Source organism: Aethalodelphis obliquidens, unplaced genomic scaffold (genome assembly GCF_003676395.1).
Source record: "Aethalodelphis obliquidens isolate GAN/ISIS:26980383/991018 unplaced genomic scaffold, ASM367639v1 scaffold21, whole genome shotgun sequence".
Classification (NCBI taxonomy): domain Eukaryota; kingdom Metazoa; phylum Chordata; class Mammalia; order Artiodactyla; family Delphinidae; genus Aethalodelphis; species Aethalodelphis obliquidens.
The window spans coordinates 6,255,257-6,282,547 of NW_020837965.1; the positions used below are offsets into that span (position 1 = coordinate 6,255,257).

General features: G+C 36.7%; 1 protein-coding gene across 5 annotated transcripts in view; it reads right to left on the minus strand.

Moving 5' to 3' along the window:
• CEP128 (centrosomal protein 128) overlaps nt 1-27,291 on the minus strand; it is a 438,638-nt gene that overhangs the window by 69,532 nt on the left and 341,815 nt on the right. For all 5 annotated transcript variants that reach the window (XM_027120216.1, XM_027120215.1, XM_027120217.1 and 2 more), the window contains one exon: nt 8,382-8,431. In XM_027120216.1, coding sequence (XP_026976017.1) covers nt 8,382-8,431 — 50 coding nt within the window. The remainder of the gene's footprint in view (nt 1-8,381; nt 8,432-27,291) is intronic.

Below are 27,291 nucleotides of genomic sequence, written 5' to 3' on the forward strand. Positions count from 1 at the left end.
CCAAAGTTTGAGGCCCATTTAGGGATGTGACAGGAGAAGAACAAGCACATACACGTTATGGAGCATGGTATTGAAATGATCACTCAAACTGCAACCCAGATGAAATTGCCCCAAATCGTAAGGCGACGGTTGACTCTGGAAACATGGCAAGAACTCCCAGACAAGTTCAACACTTGCAAAACGTCGTAACATGCTTAGATGGTTTTCATTTTTCCCAAGAAAATGAAAGTTGTTCTTTACATCAGGCCCAGTGCCCAAGGAAACCAGAGCTTGGACTCTGATGAAGGTACCAGGGGATGTTTTCTGGAAGTGTTGCTTTTTATGGTGTCAACTGCGAAAGGGATGGTGTATGGAGACAGATAAAATAAATTCCCCCCTTGTGGCAGCAATTTACAAAATCTGCAACACATACTTCGTTCATTTTCACTACTGAGTTTTTAGTAAACCTTCTGTCACAGGGTAAAATCTGGGCTTTTGAGTTCAAAGACTACACTTTGTCTTTGCATTTTTAAAATGTTTCCAAATGGCGTCTGTTTTTTAGAAGCTTTTTAAGAAGCTTGATTCAAGGAGACTGCTGAATCTTTAGGACTTCTGCTTTGCATCCCTTTGGATAAACAAAACCAGCCACAGTTTTATATTTTTTATTCTCAAAAGAAAACAATCTGGTCAATCAACTTCCATACACTCAGACACAAGAATACTTCACTCTCAGGGTATTCTATTTTCCATTTTTATTGTCATAAATTTGAAAATAAAATTAAGTTGCAAATTTCACGTGAAAGAGGGTGATAAAATTTAATGATCACTAAAACTTCAAGTGGAATCTATTTTACTGATCTTGGTTCTCTGCTCTCCTGAGGCCTCTTGACATAGTAAATTGAAGTGTGCAAATCTAATTGGCTGAGACCCTGCTTGACCCTAATACAGACTGCTAACGTTTTATCTCTGCTGAGAACTGATACCAAATTTAAGGCTTGGTAAGCCTCTTCACCTTTTGAGAAAATAGAGATTTTAATGAGCCATTAAGTCACAAAGCCCTGAAAGGGGCAAAGTGTTGCCCAAGCCTCCATCCCCTATAATCGCCCATGTTTTAAGTCATTGCTTAGGACCATTATTTTTTAATCATACATCAGACAAAGGAAAAGATACAAAGAGATTTGCCTACATTTTGAAGACTGCATCTTGGGAAGAATAAGTACATATGCATTACATTTTTGTTTCTGGAATTATAGAAGTTCCATTATAACTCTCAGGAATTATCCGAGGTTATGATAAGCAGGATATTGCATTTACCTACCAGTTTAATAAAGCCTTAAAGAGTCAATCCCAGTTCACCAATTTATTCAAATTGGGACTTCTAAAAACATACTTTAGTATCTCCCAAGCTAATGAGAATTTCTGGGGAAATTTAAGAATCTCTTTTACTAATCCTTCAACTCTTCTGGAGATCTAGTGTTAGGACGCAGCATCCCACATCACCCTCACTTTCCCTTCTAAAGTAACTCAGGGACTCTTAGCTACCCCATCCCTGCTTTCTATCCACAATCTCTAAATTCCCCAAACCACAACCTAGTTTGAAAATTCAGGTTTGGACATTCTACAGTCAGGCAGAAATGACTGACAGCAAAGCCACAGAAACTACCCAGTTGGTCTGTCACTAGCCCACTTTAACCCATGGTTGCTTACTAGGGGAGGACTGCATCTACTGGGATTACTGAGCAGTTAATGTTCTATACTGTCAGCCTCTGCCAGGGCAATTTATTTGCCCATGTCAGTTTTCTGTCTTTGGTGGGTTTTCTTGCCTAGTTTATCTCCAACGATGTGACTGCCAACTCTACACTGGAATTCTTTTCCATAATGTAATACAACTATATTAATATTTATTAGACTTGTTCCAAAAGAACTAAGAAATTCGAGTTCTATTTTTTTCTTCAAAACACCACACTGCCATAGCCTACTCTATAAGTAGCTGTAATGAAGTAATGACTGAGGAAAAGATTATCTTCTCCTTCCAGCTCATTTCAGATGTTTGTGCCTAAGCATTATTTAAATGACAAAAACAAAAATCAAACACCTGCCCCTCAACTCCCAAAACATTTCTAAAAAACTAAAATCTTTCAAATAGAAGATCTCAGAATATATTTTTAAAAAGCTGTCTAGGACAGAAATTAAACATAATTACAGGTCATCTGAAAAACAACAAGTCGATAGTGCCACTTAATGTCCTTCAAGGGCATAGCTTCTGAAATGTCTCCAAAAAAATTACTTTTTTAAAGAACATAAACCCAATTTAAAAAAATTAAATGAAGGATTCAGCTCATTTTAAATGAAAGTACTGATACTGAAGAAAGTGTCCAGAAACACTTTTAGATTATAGATACTACAATTAAAATGTTCCCTTTTTCCTCTTAAAATAATGAGACTGATATTCATATGTAGCCCACATAGTCAATTTCATTACTGCCATATTGTGACTTTTTTCACTTTTTCATTATATTTAGTAGCTATCCAAAGATGTAACATTTCCTTTAGCACAATCATGGTTGCCTAGTGGAAGAGAGAGGAAGAGAGGAGAGGAAGAGGGAGGGGAAAGGGGAGGCAAGGAGACGGTGAGGGAGTGGCCCCACGAGGGCAGGTCTCATGAAGGCAAGGATGTTTACTGTTTCAATGCCCAGCATGCAGCATGCCTGGTACACAGTAGGTGCAAATAAATAGTCCGCGTGTGGAATTCATATTTATGGAGGACCTGCCAGATGCCAAGGTTTATACATTTCTAACCATAGGTAATCCTCTCAACAGTCTTATGAAGTCAGCAATATTATTGTCCCCAATTTATATATATGAATACTGCCTCGAAATAACCTAAAGATGGCCTAGTAAAAGAGGACAATGAATAGAAAAAATCGTGTTCATAATCATCTATTTTTATCTCATTTAAAATAAAACCAAAAGCCAGATTACGTAAGTCAGAAGAAGACGAGGGGCACATGTATATTCCAGACACTCTGTTAAGTGACTGTCATAGGTAGCACTTTGAAGCTTTTCATAACGAAGCATGATACTCTTTTGGTGTGCTTTGCATTCTGGGGTTCACAAAGTGAAACGGGGGAGAAAAGCAAGAAACTGGTGAAAGGTGAGCCAGGTAGGCTGGAAATTTAAAAAATAAAAACAAGAACAACAGCAACCTTACCACTAGCAGCCATCACAAGTAAGGTGTCAGTCACTGAATACTTTTCAACTAAAGTGAGGAAGAATGGATTATCTTTTGTGTCTATTTAAAATGTTTCAGCTGATCTGCAGCGGATTAAAGAAGGGATTTGCTTGTTTCAACGTACCTCAAACCCATATGCAAATAGGACTGTGATACTGTGCCACACATTTATAGTCAAAGACAATACTTTAAGAAGAGCAGCACAATGTAACTGCAAATGAATGTCACACACACACACACGCACACGCACACGCACACACACGCACACACACACACACAAAGCCAGACAACGTTAAGCTCCAGTGAAGAATTTTGGTAATTACCAGCTGTATTGTAAAAATCACCCAATATGTTTGTCTCCATTGTTTGTGATTCCTTTGAAGACTGAAAACACTCTCCTCTCTGCTGCTGTCCCCACCCTCGCCATTTTATCCTTTTCTGTTCCCACCGATTCCTACCACTGTGACAAATTACTCACTTACTGACCTTTTGTTTCAATATTACATTCATGGAGGGAGGGAGAGCAGAACAGGATACAGAGAAGGAGGGAGAGTGAAAGTAACTGTATGTGTGTGTTTGTGTGTGTGTGTATGTATGTGTACAGGAATGATAGAATTTGGAAGTCGCCCCCCAGTTTTTTAAACAAAAATGAACTCTAGGACAGGGATGGTGGTTGTTTTTTAATGGGTAGACCTTAAAGAGAACCAGGAATAGGTTCTGTGTAAATAAGAGACCAGCAGGGTGGTTCATTTGTTTGTTCATTCATTTGTTTGTTTAGTCAACAGAAATTTAATGAGTACCTACTATGGAAAGGCATTATGCTACCTAGTGGATACTCACAAAAGTGAATGATTTTTTTCATAAATATGATAGGAAATTACAATTTTTTATTTTAAAATAAATTTTTATTTTAAAAGCTAAACCCCTTATCTAAGTGGATTCAAGGATTAAACAAATATTTATTCAGCTTTACTGATTATTTGCCCTTTGAAATATTATTTGTTAAGCTTCATGACACTATGCTCTCTAGAATTTATTTTCTTTAGATCTTAGACTCCTTTGCAGGATTTTCATCCTTAGCCTGTTATTTAAGTGTTGGTGTTCCACAGGGTTAAGTTTTCATTTCTTTATTCTACATACTTCCCTGGGAGTTCTCATTGCTCCTATGACTTTTATTTATTTTTTAAAATTTATTTATTATTTATTTTTGACTGTGTCGGGTCTTAGTTGCGGCACTCGGGATCTTCGTTGAGGCACGCGGGCTCTTCATCGTGGTGCATGGGCTTCTCTCTAGTTGTGGTGTGCGGGCTCCAGGGCGTGTGGGCTCTGTAGTTTGCGGCACGTGGGCTCTCTCGTTGAGGCACGTGAGCTCAGTTGCCCCGTGGCATGTGGGATCTATAGTTCCCTGATCAGGGATCGAACCCCTGTCCCCTGCATCATAAGGCGGATTCTTTGCCACTGGACCACCAGGGAAGTCCCACTCCTATGACTTTTAGTATCATCTCTATGTGATACAGAGACCAGATCTGATGACACCAAATTCTGCATGTCCAGTTCAATATAGGACATTGCCACCTGGATGTTTCAAGGTGCCCAAACTCAGAATACCATAAAATTGAACTAATCAACTTCCTCTTATCTCATGACCTAGCACAGCCATCCATGAAGTTGCCCAATCAAGAAACCGAAGAGTCATTCTTAACTCCTTTCTTTATACTCCCTAATAATCTAAAAGTTCCCTAAATTTTTATATCCTAAATTATACTAAGAAACCACCCATTCCTCTTCACACACTCTGCTACCACCCAATCCAAGTCACTGTCATCTCTTGGCAACATTCTCACGAACACTTGCTTAATTGGTCTCCCTGGTTTCAATCTTGCCTGCCCCCAATGGTTTTGGACTTTATAGCCAGTTACTTGTTAAAAGTGAAAATTTGATCACATTGTTCTCTTGTTTCAAACCCTTTACTGGCTTCCCATATACTAAAGGTAAAATTCCAACTCCTTTATGAGATCCTTTAGACCTCTGTTAACCTTACAAACTCTTGTCTTGCCTCTCCTCTCTCAGACACTATACTCCACCACACTGAAATTCTTTCAGTTCCTTAAACATGAAATTGATGCTTTTACCTCACGCATTCCCACATCCTTCGCACTGCCTAAAACTTACCTTTACTCCAAACCCACCAATGCTAACTCCTGATTATCATTTAAATACTGGCTTCCTTTGGGAAGCCAACTTGGGTTGCCACTCCACCCCTGCTCAACCTACCCACCTTCAACCCCCTGTACTTGCACCCAACCTACCTGTATCTCTACCAAAGATAGGTCCTGTTATATGTTCCCACAATGATGTATACATCCTCTCTAATATCATTTTTTAATATTTTATTATAAACATCTATTTAAAATTCTTTTTCATTAATTCTGGTATAAAGGGCAACAAACTATCTAGCATAAGCAACTTGCCCAGTACAGTGCCTTGCACAGAACTGGTACTCAATAAATATTTGTTCAATGAGTAAATGGAGCACCTTTTATTTAAAGGAACTGGGAAGTGTTTAGAGATAAATAAACACCTCCTACCCTTAAGGAGGATAACATTAAATGTAGAATGGCTGTTATACGTAATTATATGATGATAATGAGTAAATAAAATTGACTTCAATTTGGATACATGGGGATTTGCTAACACTGTAAATTGTAATGAAATATTTAGCTCTCCCTTCTGGGATAATCTAATGCACACTAAACACTTCTGGAAGACAGTTTTACGATTTTATATTACAGATAAGAAAATAGGCACAGCAAAATTACTCAAGGTTACCTAGTGAATCATAAGCAGAGCCAAGATTTAAAACTCAAAGTGGTCAATATCCAGTACTTAGTGCTATAATTTTTTGTTTTGTTTTGTTTTTTGTTTTTGCGGTACGCGGGCCTCTCACTGCTGTGGCCTCTCCTGTTGCGGAGCACAGGCTCCGGACGCGCAGGCTCAGCGGCATGGCTTACGGGCCTCCGCGGCATGTGGGACCTTCCCGGACCGGGGCACGAACCCACGTCCCCTGCATCAGCAGACGGACTCTCAACCACTGAGCCACCAGGGAAGCCCAGTGCTATAATTTTTTAAAAACTACTTTTTCTTTTTCTCCCCAAAGTTCTATTTTGTGATTGTAAGACTTCTACCTATATACTTTAATAATCTTCTCAAAAATATCACCTGTAATATTTATAGTTGAATATGGAAACTCAGGAATGGAGGCCCTTTTCGATGGATTTTCCTCTAGTCTTTAAAATACAAGGCTTTGTGTGATGTGTCCCTGCACGCTTGTACACTCTGAGAGGTAGTAAGCTCCTTCTTTGCTCTTAACAGTGTTAGTATTGGGCACTAATTGCCACTACAAAGGGCAAACGTTGAACTCTTCTGCTCTTGGACATCAGGTTGGACACTCTAGGTTTAAACATCCATAGTTAGTTGGCTGGTGCATTCTAGTGCACTCAATGGACATTTCGGTAGAAAATGCTGCCAGTACTTAATAAATACTCGAGAAACAACATAGGCTATTACATTTAACAGGATTTCTGGTTCTAACATTCATACTGTGAGAGAAATAAACTAAAAAAAGGTTTATGATGCCATTTCAAAAGGCCAGATATGTACTAAGTACTCAATAAATATGCTTATTCTCATTGTGGTATTCTGGGGCCAATGGTAAACTTAATGCATAACCAAAATGCATAATAAAGCCTTAATCACCTTCTCACTATATACAATTAGTACACATATATACCTTTGCTCTTTATAACAATAAGCATTGCTGACATTAATTTCTCAGAGATAGACAGGGCAAGTATACACTTGAGATTTTTTTCCTAACCCCAGACTGAACTTTCTTTTTTTTCTTTTTTTTCTTTTTTTTTTCAGGGCCTCTCACTGTTGTGGCCTCTCCCATTGCGGAGCACAGGCTCCAGATGCGCAGGCCCAGCGGCCATGGCTCATGGGCCCAGCCGCTCCGTGGCATGTGGGATCTTCCCGGACCGGGCACAAACCCGTGTCCCCTGCATCGGCGGGCGGACTCTTAACCACTGCGCCACCAGGGAAGCCCTGAACTTTCTTTTTATACCTGAATACAGCACAAGATGTTAAAAGAATCCAACCTGTACAAATTGTGGCTAACACTTGCTACTTTTATTGGGTATGCAGAACACACTCCTCTTAATCATTCTTCAGTTCAATTATACAATTTTCTCTCACCAGATACAACATCAAATAGAAGAACCCCCAATTAAAGAACATTTCTCTTGCTCTTTGAGCTTTGCTTACCCCATCTTTTGTTCACCAGAAGCAAACATCTCTACCTCTAAAGCACTCAAGCCAGCTCATTATATCACTCTCCAGTCTTGCCTTGCAGCTCCAGGCCCAGGAAGAACTTTAAATGTCCAAAGTATTTACTGTTCTTAATCCCCATTGTGACGTTAAGTGAATTGGTTCTGTCATGTGAGTATAACTGATTTTGTTTCCCCTAATAAAGACAGACACTCGAGTTACCCATTTGTAAGCTAGCCCAATGTAAAAGGAAGAGAGAACTTCTGTCAGATGTCAAGTTAACATCAATTACTCATACCATGGAAATGTCAATTAAAACTCTAGTGCAATCTTTCAAACACAATTTTCCAGTCCAAGAAATGTGTATACATCCATAGTGAACGGAGAGGCATACAAGGATAAGCTCAATATATGTGTTAATATTGTTGGTTGGTCATTAGTAGATGGTATTCATGGAGTCAGAATACTTTTGATCTTCACTTGAAAATGTAGATTCCATGAATTCATCCTCATTCATTAGCCCTGCTTTTGGGGAAAGGACTTTGTAAAGATGTTGCTTTCATTTCCTAATGCTGCAGTTCCTACTAAGCTATACCAGGGAATAAAGGTTCCTTTCAAGAGTAGCACAGAGACTGAGTTGGCTTCCTGCTTTCAGAGATTATAAATGTTCTCAAACACTTCCAAAATGAAGCAAATTCCAACTTGGGTTTCAAAGATCTTTTTATTTATTTATTTTTTTACTCCATTTGCCTTAGTGGTCTGAATGTGACAATAATGAAGGCTAACAGAGTAAAAACAAATGTTTAAACCAAAGATACCTGCCCTATTGGAGAATTTACTTTACCTGCAGAGATTCCATTTCTTCATCTTTTCTGTGAGTCTCCTCCAGCAGATCTATAATAAGAAAGTAAAATATCCATCAAAATACAATGTCAAAATGCATTGCCTCTTACTTTCAAACTCGATTCAGTCAGTAGCTTGTATAAACTGTTGTCCGGAAAGAGAATTTGATATATTTAAGTATAAGAAGCAACATGAAAGAAATGCCCTCTGATCCCAACTGGTGAGATGCGGTAGAGATCTGGATTCTGCCAAACCTAAGCTAGCTAAGAAGCCCTGGGAGGTCCTAGGTCTGGTGGCGATACCAGAAAATGAGACCAACTCAATTACAAATCCAAAATCATACCAATGTTTTAGAAATCTGGCCTAATGCTTATGTAACTCAAAAGCAACACAAAATTTTCTTTAAAAAAAAAAACAAAAAAAACCTTTTTTCGTTTGAAAGAAAAAAATAGAAACAAACCATTCGCTCTTAAAATAAGCTCCCAAGCCAAGTTCCACCTCCAGAGTCAATTTTTTAACCAAATTAAAACACCCTGGAATAATGGGTGTGATTAATGGAAGTAGAACACCACCTTAACTGTAAACTCATATTAATTATCATTTCACACTGAGAGGGTGGGAAGCATTGATGCTACATCTGACCAACTGTCTGGCACCATCTCAGAGAAATTAGTGGCTGGAAGAGCGTTCTGTCTAAATGCATGCGTATAACCATGGTATCTCTGTGCCCTAGACTAATTTATGAACTTGCTATAAAGGAAAATGAATTTGGCAAGCAGAATTTTCTGCCTGCAGCTATACCACCTTGCGCTATGATCTTATTAGATCTCACAAACCTAAAGAGGGCTGGGCTGAGTTAGAACTTGGATGAAAACTGGCAAGAAATACCTACAGCAGCGCACATTAACATTAGCATTTGCCTTACTCTGTGATTGATATAGCTTACCAAGAGGCTGTGCTGCATAAAAGGAAAATATAACGTACAGAAATTCAATATGTACCCCAGAAAGGCAAATGCAAATGTTTTTAGCAAGTGCTACAGATGGAGCAGGAAGCAGTAATATACTGGGTAACCAAGTCATGCTGGTATATGTCATAACTGGACAGGCAATATCCTGAAACTTCAGGAGACCTGGTAGATGATATAATTGATGGTGATAGCCCTTTGAAATTGCACAGCTAAGAGAAATACAGAGGAGTGGCAAGCAGTCCCCTCAAGACACAGGGTACTGGGATTAAGGATGAAAGTTCGTTTTTGCTATCTGTAGCCAGCTGATGTTGGCTCCCCAAACACCCATACTCAGAGTTATATCAAGAAAGTTACAGGAGCATGCCAATGTATTAGGGTGTATTTTTAAAGTGTTTTTTGTTGGCACATCAGGATTTTTAGCTATATGGTACAGAAAGCAACTTGGGGTGTGGTAAATTAAGTGCCCTCAATCATTCCTCTTTCTGCATCCTTACTCAATTGCATTGCAACATTGTAACTACTTCCATCAAGAGGTCACATGTATCTTGCATCTAGGCTTGCCTCCTGACTTGATTTGGTAAATAGAAAATAGGATACAGCAGAAGCAATTCTGTGCCAATCTGCAATAAGGGTTCCAAAAGGCCTCATGCATTTTCACTTTTCCACTTGGAACTCTTTCACTACCATTTGAACAAGCCCAGGCCAGCCTGCCACATGACAAGAGACATATGGTCCAGTATTCTTTCCACCCCTGAAACCCTGCAGGTTGCCCCAACTGGTAGCCTGCAAATGCCCAGAAGCATGGATGACTCAGATGGGAGCCCAAATGAGACCAGTCAAACTGCCCAGCTGAGCCCAGTACCGACTTCAACTCAGAGAATCATGACCTATGGAATAAATGGAATTGGGGGATGCTTTGGTACACAGCACTTGGTAACTGATAGCAACCAGCTGCTAACTGAATAGCAAGCATTCAGAATTTATTAGAAGGATGTAAGAGTAACTTATCAATACAATACATCTAGTAACAATAGATAACAGGAAAGTGGATTCAGACTCTGGAGAGAGTAACAACTGGTCTGGGGGTGTAGGGATGAAGGTAGCATGAACTAATGGGCACTTTATACTGGGTAACACTAATCTGTGCATTACTCCACTCAAAATGAAATTCCATAAAGAGAAGAGCTAACGAGACTAGCTTAGATCTTTTGCCTACTGCTTGGCCAGGGGAAAGTATGAAGCACTTTCACTGATAATCCCAAAAGGATTGGATGAAGAACAGAAAGGACTGTTTCCAAACATCAGGGTACTATTAACAAAAGGAGGAGGTATGGATATCAGACAGGCCAAAACAACAGCCAGTTTTAGTAATTCTATCTTCAGTACAACTCTTTTCAATATTTGTGAGACATAAATTACTTCAATATCTTGGCTATCGTAAATAATGCTTCAGTAAACATGGGGGTGCATATATCTTTTTGAATTTAGTGTTTTCATTTTCTTCAGATAAATACCCAGAAGGGGAATTGCTGGATCATGTGGTAGTTCTAGTTTTAATTTTTTGAGGAACCTCCAAACCATTTTCCATAATGGCTGCACCAACTTACATTCCCACCAACAGTGCACAAGCGTTCCCTGTTCTCCACATCCTCGCCAACATTTGTTTTTGTTGCCTTCTTGATAATATCCATTCTAACAAGTGTGAGGTGGTATCTCATTATGGTTTGATTTGCATTCCCTGATGATTAGTGATGTTGAGCATCTTTTTATGTGTACGTTGGCCATCTGTATGTCTCCCTTGGAAAAATGTCTATTCAGCTCCACTGCCCATTTTTTAAATCAGACTGTTTGTTTTTTTGAAATTGAGTTGTGTGAGTTCTTTATATAATTTGGATATTAACTCCTTATTGGACATATCATTTGCAAATATCTTCTCCCACACAGGGGGTTGCCTTTTTGTTTTGTTGATGGTTTCCTTTGCTGTGCAAAAGCTTTTCAGTTGGATGTAGTCCCATTTTGTTTATTTTTGCCTTTGTTGCCCTTGCCTGAGGAGACAGATCCAAAAAATATCGCTAAGACTGATGTCAAAGAGCTTACTGCCTATGTTTTCTTCTAGGAGTCTTATGGTTTCAGGTCTTATAAAGTCTTTAATCCATTTTGAGTTTATTTTTGTATATGGTGTAAGAAAGTGTCCATGAATGAATAAAGAAGATGTGGCACATATATACAATGAAATATTACTCAGCCATAAAGAACGAAATCTTGCCATTTGTAACAACACAGATGGGCCTAGAGGGTATTATGTTAAGTGAAATGAGTCAGAGAGAGGAAGACAAATACTGTATTATTTCACTTCTATGTGGAATCTAAAAAACAAAACAAAACAAAAACATACCAAAAAAACCCCAAAACAAAACAGAAACAGACTCATCAATACAGAGAACAAACTGGTGGTCCCTGGGGGTAGGGGGATGGGGTTGGGTGAAATAGGTAAAGGGGATTAAGAGGCACAAAATTCCAGTTATAAAACATGCAAGTCACAGGGATGTAATGTACTGTATAGGGAATACTGTCAATAAAATTACAATAGCTTTGCCTGATGACAGATGTTTACTAGACTTATAGTGGTGATCAATTTGTAATGTATATAAATGTCAAATCACTAAGTTGTACACCTGAAAATAATACAATATTCTATGTCAATTAAACTCCAATTTTAAAAATTTAAATTAAAAAATAAGTACTTGTGAGATACAAGATCACTACTGTGTCTCTATGTGGGCGTGGCCATTTTGTTCCACTTTGGATATTAGGAGGTTCTCGGAGCTGAGCCCCCTTGTAATGAATTGCATTGCTTAATGATACAGTGGAGCTGGAATGGTGGAGAGTGGGGTCTATCAACCATTAAAGAAAACTGATCTAGTTCCTCCAGAGTCAACCTGGTATGGCAAACACCAAACCCCTTAGCTAAAACTTAACTGGATAAATAATGGGTACTGGATCTCTTATACAGCCAAACTCAACTCACACATTTGATAAAATATATATGTAAAGGAGTTCAGTCTACCCTCAGAACTTCACAGAATTACTGCAATTTAAAAATCATGTTCTCAGTTTTCTTCAAATACATAAAGGTCATGCTGCTCTTCCAAAAAGCTGATACCAATAGCGATGCTTGATTTTGAATGGCTGAACAAAAACTGCCAAGGAATTCCTATAATTGATATTTAAAATACAAAATCCCCTTCTGTTCACCCCCACTGACTCTCATCCCAGCTTATATCAAGAGTATAAGTAGACACTTGTTTTTGTTTTGGTCTCCATGTCACATCCCTCCCCTTTGAGAACTTCATGTTCTTCTTTTCCATGTGATTCCTGTGAACTTTCAGTCAAGGGGTTAACTTCTTTGGCCACAAAAGTAGGTCATGACCCAGAATGGCCAATTAGAGCACCCTACCTCCCTGCACATATAAGCTAAGCAAGACCAGCAGTGACATGGATACCAGGAAAGAATATCTCCTTCTGAAGCTGCAAGCTTATATGAGCCTGGAGCTTTCAAGGCTCTATTTTCTACTATGTCAAAGGAACTTGTACAACAATGAAGCTGGTAAAGAAGAAAGCAGAGCCAAGAAACAGAGAGCTGGTTCAGGACAGATACACCCTTATCTGAAGTCCATGTAACTCCTGAACTTCTAACACTATTTTTTTTCTTTAGTAGCGGTAGTTGGATTGCTGTCATTTCTAAAAGTCTCTGGGGATGTGGCTGTATTGAACCTTATCTCTATGCAGAAACTTGGAGAACTTAGAGTTAGCAAGAACTTTCTATTCCACAGTGAAACATTTCATTCTGCAATAAATAGATGAAGACATGAAGCTCAAAGAAGGCAAATGGTTTGCCTGCAATTACCTAGTTAGTGCTAGAGACGCAACTAGAGCTTTGCTCTCCTGTTTTCCTACCCCATCTATCATATCATGCTCTCTTTGGTACCACTCAGTACTTATTGTACCTTTCTTCATATGGTTATTTTTTAAATGCACACGTTTGTATTCCTCTCACTTACCTTAGGAGTTCACTGATGTGAACTTAGGAGTTCAACAACCAGGGCTTTGATGTCTTTATAGCCATAGCCTCCCTAACCACTGCTTATCTACCTTTGCTACTTAACTTGGATCCCCTCAAATACCTTCCTCTGCCTACATCACTTCTCTATGCAATGGCTCACTTGTTAAGTGCATTGTTCAGTTACATGCATTTGGGGTGATTAACAAGGTCATCAACCTGTGCTGATGAAATATGGCTACCTGGCATCACTGAGGAGTGACTACTCTACTGCAGACAGACACAGGATGAGAGAACCTGTCCACAGGTGAGACCTCTGGACAGTTGACGTTACATAATGCTGTGACACCTGAGTGTGATGAGTGCACCTGGATATAATGAGTAAACTTGCTGTTTGTTCTTCCAGCATCAGAACAAACGATCGGCATGGCAAAAGCTGAAGGGCTGCTCTGCTCCCTTGCTCAGCACTGGCATGTTCATGTTTTGCTTTATTATTCTCTGGTTTGCTGTTCTATACAAACAGAATTCAACTGCCATGCAAATTGCTGTGGCTAAATGTGCTTCCATCAACATTAGTAAATGAAAGATATTTTTGGTGAAAAGGGCAACCATTCTGTGTATTTTCCTTGGACAGGCTCTAGCCAGTTTAAAAGAGCTGATACTAACTCATTATGACATATGGTTATTAGAGGAGGGAAAAAGTCCCACTTAAAAAAGCAGGACATCATGGATGAGAACTGGAGAATCCTGTTGTTTTGTTTTGTTTTGTTCCACGTTGCATTTCTCTGGCACATGCAGGGTAATACATCATGATCATGTTTTTGGCTAAGACTGTCTCCACCACTTCCTTCGCAACTAGTGGTCTGGCTATTTAAGGAGGTTTGACACTTTTTATGTTGATTCTGGTTCCTAGTAGCCAAGGAAACAGATAGGTTGTTTGTTTATTTGCTTTTAAAAGGAGAATCATGTTCAGGTGGGCATAACCAATACACTCATCTAGCAACTTGACCCTTCACAGAAAGGTTGGCAATCATGTTTAGAAAGGAGTAGTGTTTCTTTTCTTCTCTTTTACTATAAAATATCTCATCCTTATTATAACTCAGCCCAGCTGGTAATGAAGAGAAAGTTATAGAAACAAGGGTTTCAGACTCCGCAACATTTATAACAACAGCACCGGACACAGTAGCACTGGCAGAAGAATATGGTGAATTAGTGACTGAGGTTTAGGGAAAAGCATTTAGTCTCTGGCTCCTGTATCTTCACTTAGTAATTCAGTGCACCTTTTCAATGCTACTCTAAGTGTCCTGACATTCAGTGAAAACAAGAGATAATGTAAATTCCAAAAGAATGCAATACTTTTTAAAAAGTAAATTTGTGCCATTCCTCTTTGCGGGTGGTGGTCGCAATATAATGAAATTAACAAATTAACCAAATTAAAGAGCGCACTACAACCCTTAAAAGGTCATAAATGATGGACCTAGCATCCCACAGTTACATACTAGATACTCCAGATTTTATCTACATGCTGAAGACAATGGTTGATTTCTCTTTTCCTTTCCTGGCTCTCTAGTTATTTAGGATTACTGACATTTTAGGGACAGAAGGGACCACTGAAATAACCTAATGCCAAGGTTTTCGGTTTTTTTTAAAAAAAGAAGTAGAATTCTGCCTTACAAGTGAAATCACACACATTTTCAAGTGTATATTATGAATAAACAATTAAGAAAGCTGCTTTGGTGGAAGCAGAAGTGAAGGGCCTGGAGGCCAGACCACTGGACTTCCCTCCTATCCTGGGGTCAACCCCTGTGGTGCCGTGGTGGGGCAATTAAGCTCCACACTGTGCTGACTGAAAACCACTGATCTAATCCCACCTTCTCACATCTTGTAGATGAGGACTGAGTTCCGAGAGATTAAAAGCCTCTGGCGACATCACATAACTAGTAGATAGAAGTATGTGAACCTGAGCCTAGGGCTTCTGAACTGGACCAGGGTCCGATACTTTGTTTCATAAAACAGTGACTACCTTCCTTTGCCTTTCAAGGTTTCTACTGAAACGACATAGTATTTCAAGCCCTACCGTGAATGCCTATACATTTTCCAATGCCTCCCCAAACTAAAAGTAAATTTTGCTAAAGCACTTGTGTAACATCAGCAATCTATGAGAAGACCTACAGTTAACAGCTGTGCACAATAAAATTCCTCACCTCTAGGAGTTAACATCAAAAGATGTGGCTTTGATGGAAAGCAAATACCTAGACACTTGAAAAAGCAGTTGTTTTTGGCAAGATGTGTTCAACATACAACATACAGAATATCTCACAACATAAAACAACAACAAAAAAATCTGTTTAAATGAATGGGTAACAGTTGAATAGTTTCTCAGCTTAATATAACATTTGCCAGTCAATGTTTTTCCTATTTTATTGTACTAGTAAACGTAAATAGGATAAATGAATAACAATATGACTCTATAGTAGATGAAATACCTCAAAAAACAATAAAATGTGTTGGTTTAAAATTAACATAAGTAAAACACTTAAAATAGTGTCTGGTACTTAGTCAGAGTTTATATATATATATGGTTTTTTTAAAAAAATTACCCTTCAGTATGCCTACTAAAATCAGAAAAATGTGTGAAAAATAATCACCTGCATTTTAAAACAAATAAGCAAAAAAAGCCCTCAAGCATCCTGCTTTTAGATTCCATCCATAATTGGTAGCTACATTATTTAGAACTCTGCCATATCTACTGCCACCCACTGGTTCATATCTGGATATACCACAATGAGTTAAGAGCTTTCTCATAAGGTCTGACCACAGAAAACACACAGGTTGAAATGAAGAATAACATTCAAAAAGTATGGCTATCCTCTGTGGTTTGTCTCAGACGCTGAAACAACATGCTGGTCTACAGATGGAGCCCAAATGGTCTAATAAATGAAAGGTTTAGAATCCACTGTCTGTCTTAGGTATGTGGTAAAACATCCAAATACAGGTACTCATGTTTTATTTGATGTCAGTTCATTTCTGGTGAAACTTTCCATCTTGACAACTTTACAGAGATTTAAAACATCTTCTCCACAAAACTGCTACACTACAGAAAACAACAAAGTAATCTACCCCATTCTGCCTAATTCTTGGCTCTGGCATGAAGAAACAACAAGATATAGATTGAAAGTTCCGATTCAATCAACTATTAAGATTTTTAACATTTCTATTAGCAACAAGAGCAGAAAAAGAACATATTCATTAAGAAACAAGTAACCTGTCTTAAATCAGTCTAAGGGCTATCTTGGTCAAAAGGACTGCATGTCACAATTAGCAAAATGAGCAAGAGACGTTTATGATCTGTTATAAACACCACTTCAAGAATAAGTTTCATATGCTCAAACCCAGGAACAAAATCATGTTCCTTCCTACATACAATATCTCTAAATTACAATCACCTAATGGAAACTTTGGCTTTTATTTAAATTCCTTTATCTTGGACTTTGTTCAGCTTCTAAACTCATAAGGAGCAAGTGGGTATGTATTTTGGGGCCTATAGAAATTCTGGGTATTTGACTTGTTCATCTCCTGTTTACAGAAACTATAAACATTTGTGCTGGTTTCTTTTTTTTTTATTATTTTTTATTTTTTTATTTTTTTATTTTTTATTTTTGTGGTACGCGGGCCTCTCACTGTTGTGGCCTCTCCTGTTGCGGAGCACAGGCTCACGGCCCAGCAGCTCCATGGCATGTGGGATCTTCCCGGACCGGGGCACGAACCCGAGTCCCCTGCATCGGCAGGCGGACTCTCAACCACTGAGCCACCAGGGAAGCCCTGTGCTGGTTTCTTGATGCACCTACTAGTAAATTAGATCTAGCTTCCTAGGCCTTTCAGACTCCTGGGTCTACCCTAAATCTATTCTAAATACAGACCAAGTTCTGAAAACCAAACATAAAGAACAAATCTTGACAGCAATGAGAGATAAATGATACCATAGTTATAGGGGGGAAATAGAATGCTAGCTAATTTCTCATTATAATCCATGGAGGTCATTACATTTTTAAATGCTGTAAAAAAGAAATGACAACTCAGAGTCCTGTATGCAGTGAAAATATCCTTCTAGAATGAAGGTGGACTCAAGACATTCTCAGGAAGAAAAATTAAGATAATTAGTTGTCAGCAGACCTACACTAAAAAAACAACTAAAGAAAAGTCTCTAAAAAGAGAAGAAATGATAAAAGAATCTTAAAAGATCAGGAAGAAAGAGCACAGTAATCAAATATGTGGATAAATCCAATAGATTTTCCTTCTCCTATTTAGCTTTTAAAATTATGTTCGATAGTTGAAACAAAATATGTAACATGATATGATGTGATTCTAAATGCATATAGAGGAATATGTAAGACAATTATATTATAAATAGGAAGGACAAAAGAACATGAAGGAAGAAAGTCTTCTACAATTCAAACTGATAAAATGACAATACCAGTAGACTTTGACAGCCATGTATATGCAGTGTAGTGTTTAGAACAACCACTGAAAAAGCTATACAAAGAGATGCACTCAAAAACAGAATTGAAAAATCAAAATGGAATTCTAAAAAATGCTCAAATAACCCATAGGAAGACAGAAAAAAGGCAGAGAAATAAAAAACACAGAAAACAAACAAGAATGGCAGACATTAAGTCATAACATCAATAATTATATTACATAAAAATGGTCTAAATGTACCATTTAAAAGATAGAAGTTGGCAGACTGGATTAATGACGACTCGGCTATTAATCCATGACATTGCCCATGGACCCAATTATATGCTGTCTGTAAGAAAGTCACTTCAAATATAATGATACAGGCAGGATGGAAGTAAAAAATGGAAGAAGACACACCATGTAAATATTAATGAAAAAAAGCAGGAATGATTATATTAATATAAGATAAAGTAGATTCCAGAGCAAAGAAAATGATCAGAAACAGAAAAGAACATTATATAATGATAAAAAGGGTTAATCTACCAACTGATATAACTGAAAGGAACAATAGAAAAAATGCAAAATTAGAATTGGAGACCTCAACACCCTTCTCTCAACAATTGGTATTACAATCAGACAGAAGATCATCAATAAGCATATATGATCATATATAAGCATATATGATCATCAATAAGCATATATGATCATATATAAGCATATGCCAAGGATATATATAAGCATAAATATAACAGGGAAAACACGTGGAAACTAAACACTTCTAAATAAAGCATGGGTCAAAGAGAATGTCTCAAGGGAGATAAAAATATTATAAATTGAATAAAATGAAAACACAACATGTCAAAGATTATGGAACACAGTCAAAGCAGTGCAGAGGAGAAAATCTTAGAAATAATGCATACATTAGAAAAGAAGAAAAGTCTTGAATAAATACTGTATGCTCCCACCTCAAGAACCTAAAAAATTACAAAATAAATCCCAAGCAGTGAAAGGAAAAAAATATTAAGATAACAATAGAAATCAATGAAATTGAGAATAGGAAAACAAGAGAGAAAAATCAATGAAACAAAGAGGTGCTCCTTACATAGTTCAATAGAATTGACAAACCTTTAGCAAGATTGATGAGAGAAAGAGCATGTGACATCAGTAATGAAACAGGGGATTTCACTACAGATCTTGCAGATATAAAAAGGATATTAAGGGAAGACTATGAGCAACTCTTCACATATAAATTTGACAACTCAGATGAAATGGACCACTTCCTTAAAACATATAAGGTACCATAACTTACTCAATATGAAACAACTAATTTGAATAACCTTGTAAGTATTAAGTAAATTATATTTGTAATACAAAAATTCCCAGAAAAGAAATCTCCAGGCCAGAAGGTTTCACTGGTGAATTCAACCAAATGTTTAAAAAAGAATTAGCACCAATTTTACACAATCTCTCCCAGAAAATAGAAAGAAAGGAATACTTTTTAATTCATTTTATCAAACTAGTATCATCTTGCTACAAAAAATATACAATTAAAAAAAGAAATAGAAAGAAAACTGCAGCTCCCTCCTAAATACAGATGCAAATAACCCTAACAAAATATTAGAAAATAAAATTTAACAACATATAAAAAGAATTATATATCATGACCAAGTTGGGTTTATTCTAGGGATGCAAGGTTGGTTCAATATTCAAAAATCAATCAATGTAATCCATCATTTTAACAAGCTAAAGAAGAAAAAAAATCACATAATTGTATCAATTGATGCATAAAAATTATCTGACAAAATTCATCATATAGTCATGATTAAAAAAAACTTCAGAAAAAATATAGAACTTCCTCAACTTGATAGAGTGCATCTATAAAAACCTACAACTAACATATTTAATGATAAAAGATGAAATGTTTTCCCTGTAAGATCAGAAATACGGCAAGAATGTTCTGTCTCACAATTCTTATTCATCATGATATTGGAATATCTTTTCAATGCAAAAAGCAAGAAAAGGAAATGAAAAGTATATAGATTGGAAACAAAGAAATAAGAGTCCCTATTTGCAGATAACATGATTGTCCTCATAGAAAATCCCAAAGACTCTAACAACAACAAAAACCCAAACAGACAAAAACTAGCTCTTGAAATCAATAAGTGAGCTCAGCAAAGTCACAGGATACAAGATAAAAATACAAAAATTGATTATATTTCAATATACTTTGAATGAACAGGCAGAAACCAAAATTAAAAATTAAAATACCAATTTAAAAGACTCCCCTCCCAAGCGAAATACTTAAGTGTAAATTTAACAAAACATATAAAGGACTTATATGCAAAACAATGATGAGAAATACCATGTTCATGGACTGGAAGACTCACATTGTAAAGATATCAATTCTCTCCAAACTGATATAAAATTCAATAGAATTTCTATAAAAGTCCCAGCAATATCTTTTTGGTAGCTAAAGACAAGGTTATTCTAAAATCTGTATGGAAAGGTAAAGGAACTAGAGCAGCTTAAACAAACGAGCGAACTGGGTGAAATCAGTTTATTCAAGTTCTAGACTTGTTACAGAGCTACAGTAATCAAGACTGTGTGGTCTTGATAGAAGTATATACACACAGATCAATGGAACAGATAGAGAACCTGATTATAGAAATGGAGAACAGATCAGTGGTGGCCAGAAGTTAAGGATGAAGTGGGGATAGAAGAGAAGTGGGTGTAGCTATAAAAGGCAACATGAAGGATCTTGGTGTTGATGGAAATGTTCTGTATACTGACTGTGTCAATGTCACTATTTTGGTTGTTATACTACACAATAGCTTTATAAGATATTTCTATTGGGGGAAAATGAGTAAGGGGATCTTTATGTATTATAGGATCTCTTAGTATTCTCACAACTTCATGTGAATAGAAAATTATCCTTGAAATAAAAAGTTTAATTAAAAAATTCAGAAGGGCTTTAGATAAAATGACAGAAAATGGATATTAAAAGTTAATTAACTAATTATGTTTTGAGGTCAATACCTCAACATGCCCTTTACCATCTATCCATCCTCATTGCAACTGCCCTAGTCCAGACAGCCATCTTCTCTTTTCTAGGCAACTACAATTACCCATATTTCTAGAGCAAAGTGTATGGCTGAACTCTCTACTATTACTAAAAGAAAGAAAAAAAATGTTGGACATGCTGAGGAATATAGGGTATAAGCTTTGGTGTCAGTCACTTGGATATATAATCTTATCCATCTACTCTTCTTTCCTCCAGTCTAAAATGGGGGCAAAAATGCCAACATTCTAGGACTGTTATAATGATTATAGAAGAAATATACCTAACTTTTCAATTACACTTGATCTTTGAACTACACAGGTTTGAACTGTGCAGGTCCACTTACACACAGATTTTTTTTTCAAGAAACTTGTATCAATACTACAGTACTACACAATCCATGGTTGGTTAAATCCATGGATGTGGAACTGCAGATATGGAGGGTGGAATGTAAAGTTATATGCAGATTTTTGACTGTGTGGAAGACTGGCACCCCTAACACCCACATTGTTCAAGGCTCAACTGTAATAGTAATTATCATCGTCATAATTCTTTCATCACACCTGTACAAATTATAATTATTGTTACTATTAATTATGAATATAAATTGTGTTGATGATTAAAGAGCCCCTCTTTTGCAAGAAAGAAAATAACTGGATAAAACTCCACATTGATGGGATAAAAAACATCAATATTCTCTTGAATATTGTATTCTGTTCTGAAGACTGAGACTCAACAACATTACTGCCTCCCTTTCACTATATCTTATAAACTAGAAATTAAATGTTTTCTTACTGATTTGAATTTGTGGGAGCCAACATAGTGGAATTTGTGGGAATCAATATAGTGGGAATCAATATAGTGAAATGTTGTGAAACATGCAATTGAGGTTTTACTAAATCCAAAATGGATGGATGGGGGGAAATTAGTACAAAAATTTTCAGAAAAGCTATGATATCTTCAAGTTCTATACATTCCATTTCAAAAACATATCTTGAAATTCTCACCTGCATTACTACAACAGCATCCTACCTGTGTTCCCTAGCCCCAATCTCCTCTTACTCAATCTTCCCCTACACTGTTCCAAATTATGAATCTAAAACAGAGATACCATGTCACCCTCCATTCAAAAATGTACTGAACTGTTAATAGTATTGGATTCTATTTGTGCTGCTGAAAGTGATTGGTCATGGCTTCTTGTAGCATGTATGGTCAAGTATTCTAACAATATGCCTAAGCTCAGTAGAAAGAAGTTTCTTAAATTCAGTTTTGATGTCCTCCATGGATATGGGGTGGGGGGAATAATGAAATGTAGACATCTAGTATTTCCCGTGCTGAGACACATAAAGTCCAAACTCATTAATATGTCCTTTATAAAGGATATGTCTACAAATTTACTTCCAAGACCATTGTCTTCTCTCATCACTGCAATATCTCCTTGCATTAACTGTAATGCCCTTCCTGGACTTCACTAACTAGAAAATATCTAACCATTCTTCAAATCCCAGCTAAAACAAATATCCTCTGTTGACTTTCACCAACTATCCCATACCCACTCATATTCCTGGAGATATTGCTTTAGCTTCTGTATCCCAAAGTACTGTGTTTCTACTTTTATTATTTATTCTATTATAGTAACTGCAAAATAATTATTCTGAAGTTATAACTACAATTTACTTCATTACACTTTATGTTATTCCTCTATATTTTATCTCTTCTAATTCTCCTGAAACAATTGGGGCTTCCTATTCCAAAAGTAGGTATCCTCTGGCAAAAGTCAAGAATCAAGTCAGACCTGAAATCAGGATAACTTGAAAATTAGGACAATAGCAAAACCATGATAATACAGGCCAATCAGTAACGTTGAGGATCATGGCTAAGTTTTGACCAAGCCCATCCAAAGGAGGTATGGTTTACTCAGTATGATGAAAAAATATTAGAATGAGAGAGTCAGGAGACCTGGGTTCTAGCTATTCCTCTGCTATTAGTTAGCTAATTAGATTTGTAAGAATGGTCACTTAATCTTTCTTGGCCACAGTGATCATGTCAATAAAATAATGGGGGTGGACTAGATTATTGCAAGGAGCTCTCTAGCACTGAAAGTTTAAGCAATGTACTTTAGTAGATTGCTGCATGGTCTCTAAATGTTAGCTGTTGTCTCTTAGTTGAGTGCCTCAATCTGGATGAGTAACAATTATTCAGAATCAACATGGATGACAATCAACCCCCCAAAACTTTTTAAAAACCCAAAGAGATTCTTCACTTAGTTTAAGTAATTATTCTTATTGTTAGGACCATTTATAGATAATAAGGACACATGACAAATTCATTCTCATTCACCTCTAATATATATTTGTTTTCTTTTACACCCAGGGTAAACACACTTTTAGATAATTACAAATCTTCCCTTTTGGTTCTTCAAATCCTCACAATTACAATAATTCTTCTCTATCTTCTTATTCAGAGTTCTTTTAAATTCTAATAAATTAAACCAACTGTTTTACCTGGAAGTAGAAAAACTTCACAAAATGGATTTTTACACAAATGAACTATATAACACAAATATTTTCAGTTGTCATATCAGTTTATTTTCTTGTCAGTGACACAGCAAAAAAAAAAAAAAAAAAAAAAAAAAAAAAAAAAAAAGACTGTGGAAGTCCTCAAAGGACAGCTTTCTCCCAAACCAGGCATCATACAGATCTTCTAAAGGTCAGTCAGGTATACCAAACCTAGTTCATGAATAGGGAGAATTAGGATTTTAGTGGTTTTAGTCCCTTCCCATTCATGAGAATGAAAAATGTGTGTCCCATTTAAACAAAGGGATTCAACAAATACCGAAGTAACTAGCAATAGAAAAATGAAAGTAAACCAATACAGTTGTCAATGTAAGGTTATGGCATGAAAAGAAAAATCTTAAATGAGTGTTTTCTTAGTTGTTATGTTCAGATGGCAAATGGTTTTCATGGATAATCTCACAGGTCATTGCTTCCTTTAATTAGTGACTTTTGCTAAACATAAAAAGAGTCTCAAGTAATTTTTAATACTGATTACAACTGTCTAGCCCATTAACAAATCGTCGTATTAACACTGGCCACACTGTACTGCTTATCATTTCATTTTCATAGATTTTAATCAGCTTTTCCTTTCCCACTAGGGTTGATCATTAAACAGTAATAGAGGCATTTTGCCTCTTTTGCTTTTGGATCTGCAGCATCTTGACTGAAAAAGAGGTCCATAAAATGCAAAAACTGTGGATCCGAAATTGGATGGTGGTGGTGACTTACAGATATAGTCAAAAAGCCAGGCTCTGTGAATTCCACCAGCAACCTGACTGAATCAATTTCATGTTGCCACAATACTTCTGGAAGAGTCTTTAAAATTCCTCTTTCCATCAGCAGCTTCTCTTATTTTCATTAGCTGGGAACAGTACATAATCATAACTGACAGGCTGGAGGGAGTTTAGGCTTATGAAACAGGGAGAAGAAAGGAAAATGTTCATTGTTCAGATTCCCTAAAATAGAGACTGCTATCTTTGTTTGGGAAACAGAATGTACTGCATTTGTAGTCTAATCCCTAGGGGTTAGGCAGATCTACCAGTTTATAACAAACCTCAAGGGTTCTACTCTCAAAAAATGTCCTCTTTTCCCCCAGTACTTTCATTTATAAATATGTGCAGAGAACAGGATAGCCTGGCTCTTGAACACCATGTTATTACATATATATGACCTCTGTTCAAATGTCACCTTGTCAGAGAGAACTTCCCTGGTCTAAGAGAAGATCTAAAACAGTACTCTCTATACTCCTGCCTTGATTTGATATTGATATATATACTATATACAAAATACGTGCACATTTTATATATACAACATTTATGAACATCAAAGGCTATGTATCTAAAGACAAACATACAGCTCACTTTCAAAATAAATGTGTACCCTAAAGAAAATAAGCATATACTAAGAAAAGATTGAAGCTGCACAGTAAGTATGACCAGGGTAAACAAAGTAACACAAAATTAGAGAACGAGGAGGAAGAAGATAGAGTGAGGAACAAAAGAAAAGATACATGGGGAGGACTACTATTCCAGTAGCTTTTCCCTGCTTTTCCTAAAGTAGATTTCAGTTTTCAGTTCTGTCTGCACATATGCGACCATCCTGTCACCACCTCCATCGGTTCTCTTGCTGCTCTTATCTATTGCAACTCTCTTCTTTGCAGTCTCAGCTCTAGTCCTACTTGCTTCCCTGCTCTTCTGGGAATATGCCATTAATCACTGCCACAGGGTCTTCACCAAGAACAATGAGTCTTCTGCCTAGAACAAACATCCCATTCACTCCTTGATTGCATTTAAGTCCCTGATCAAATGTCACCATACCAGAAAGGACTTCCCTGAACTAAAAAGATATAAAAGGGTACACACATCCATTCTGTCTAACTTATGCTGCTTTTATTTTCTTCTCAGTACTTTTTGACACGTGGAACATGATTTGTATATTTGTTTAACTGTTGCCTTTTCCCCTCCACGAGAAGGAAGCACCACGAAAACAGTGATTTTGTTTGTTCAGGTCACTCAAGTATCTCAAGCACCTAGAGCACTGCCAGGCACATAGTAGGTACTCAGTAAATAACTTGTTGAATAACTGAATCTAATTCTAGCTTTCCTACTAACATAAAATTGAACTTTATTATATAGCACAGATTACATCTCATTTCACAACTTCATTTTCCTCTAACACCAACCTAATGTTGCTTAAAATATCTTAATCACTTCCCAGTGGTTTTAGAATATAATCCACATTCCCTTTATGGACTGTTCTTTGTTTAATTTTCCAGTTTTATCTTTCACCACTCATTTTCGTATTCTAAATTCTGGTCATACTAAAAGTATTTGCAGTTCTAAAATGTAGGATTCTCCCTTCAACCTCTAAATCCTACTCTATTTCTTCTGCCTGGAGTACACTATCTATTCCATTTACCCTGACTAACTCCTAGTTATCCTTCAGAATCCAGCAAAGCTTTCCCATTTGGGGTTAGATACCCTTAGTAATTGCTCTCACAATCACTACCCTGTGCTTTGCTTTAATATGGCATTTCCACACTATTTTTAAAAATAATAATGGTCTCCTTATTTATCTGTTCCTCCTTCCCCATTTCCTGAAGACTTCAGGAACTGCAAAGGGTCTCTTTGCACTTATTCAATACAGTACCTGGAACCCAAAAAACAAGTAATGAATATTGACTAAATGAGTGTATATGATAAATTTATATTAAAAACTAAATTATTCCGGGTTTTGAGATTTGAGAGATTTCTGAATTATGACTTGAGAATACTGGTGACATATTATAATACTGCAAAGACTGTAAGATCACAAATTTCTACATGAAAGCCTTCATTTTCAAAAAAAACTACATAATCAAATATTTGTTATATGTAATTTCAAACATAAGGCTGAGATATTTTAAACTTGGTAAAGCATTTGGATAAGTAAATATTATGTAATTGGGAAGGGCTAAGCATGACTCATTTTTTTTTCCCCAAAAGTTACCTTGGTTAATATTTCAGGATTTGCCTATAAATGGAAATTCCTTCCCTGTAACTGACTTTGAACCCTTTAAAACCAAAACATTAAATCATATATCTTGGACAGCACAAATAGCATGAGTTTTGTTTAAGATGTCGATTTAAAGATTCCATTATGATAGTCCCCTCCACTGTCTGCTGGGTGAGCTTTTGGGTGTCCATTTTCCCACATGGTGATAGATTCGCACTTTGCTTCATCAGGTCTTCACTGGGCCAATAACACATTTTAGATGTAATTATGGGAACAGTCTGTGGCAGTGGAAAACCAAAGTTAACTGAACCACATGGAAATAAAACCCATGTCATTGGTGTCATTACCAGTACACTCTAACCAACAGAGTTAACCTCAATGTAAATAACAGGCAAAAATAGCACAACACTCCATCTTTTGGAGAAATCAGTCCCTTTGGAAAGAATGCAATAAGAAGGAAACACCTGAACTCATATTTTTTGGACCAAAAGAGGACAAAGTTATTGATTTTTTAAGATTATATATGTACATGGGTAAAAACATTTCAAACAGTTGGAAAAAGAGTTTACAATGAAAAGTAAACTTCACCAATCTACATAAAGAGAAGAGCACCGAAGAAGGAATAAGTGAAGGTAAAATAAAAGCTTTCATTTTTCTTATTCTCAAATGTTCTAACAAATAACAGTTTGTTTAAAATAATAATAGCAACAATGTATTTGATTATATATGGCTTATGCACATATCTTTATATATATATATAAATAAATATATATATGCTTATATATTCTCATATGTAAGTGAAATGAATGACAGTAA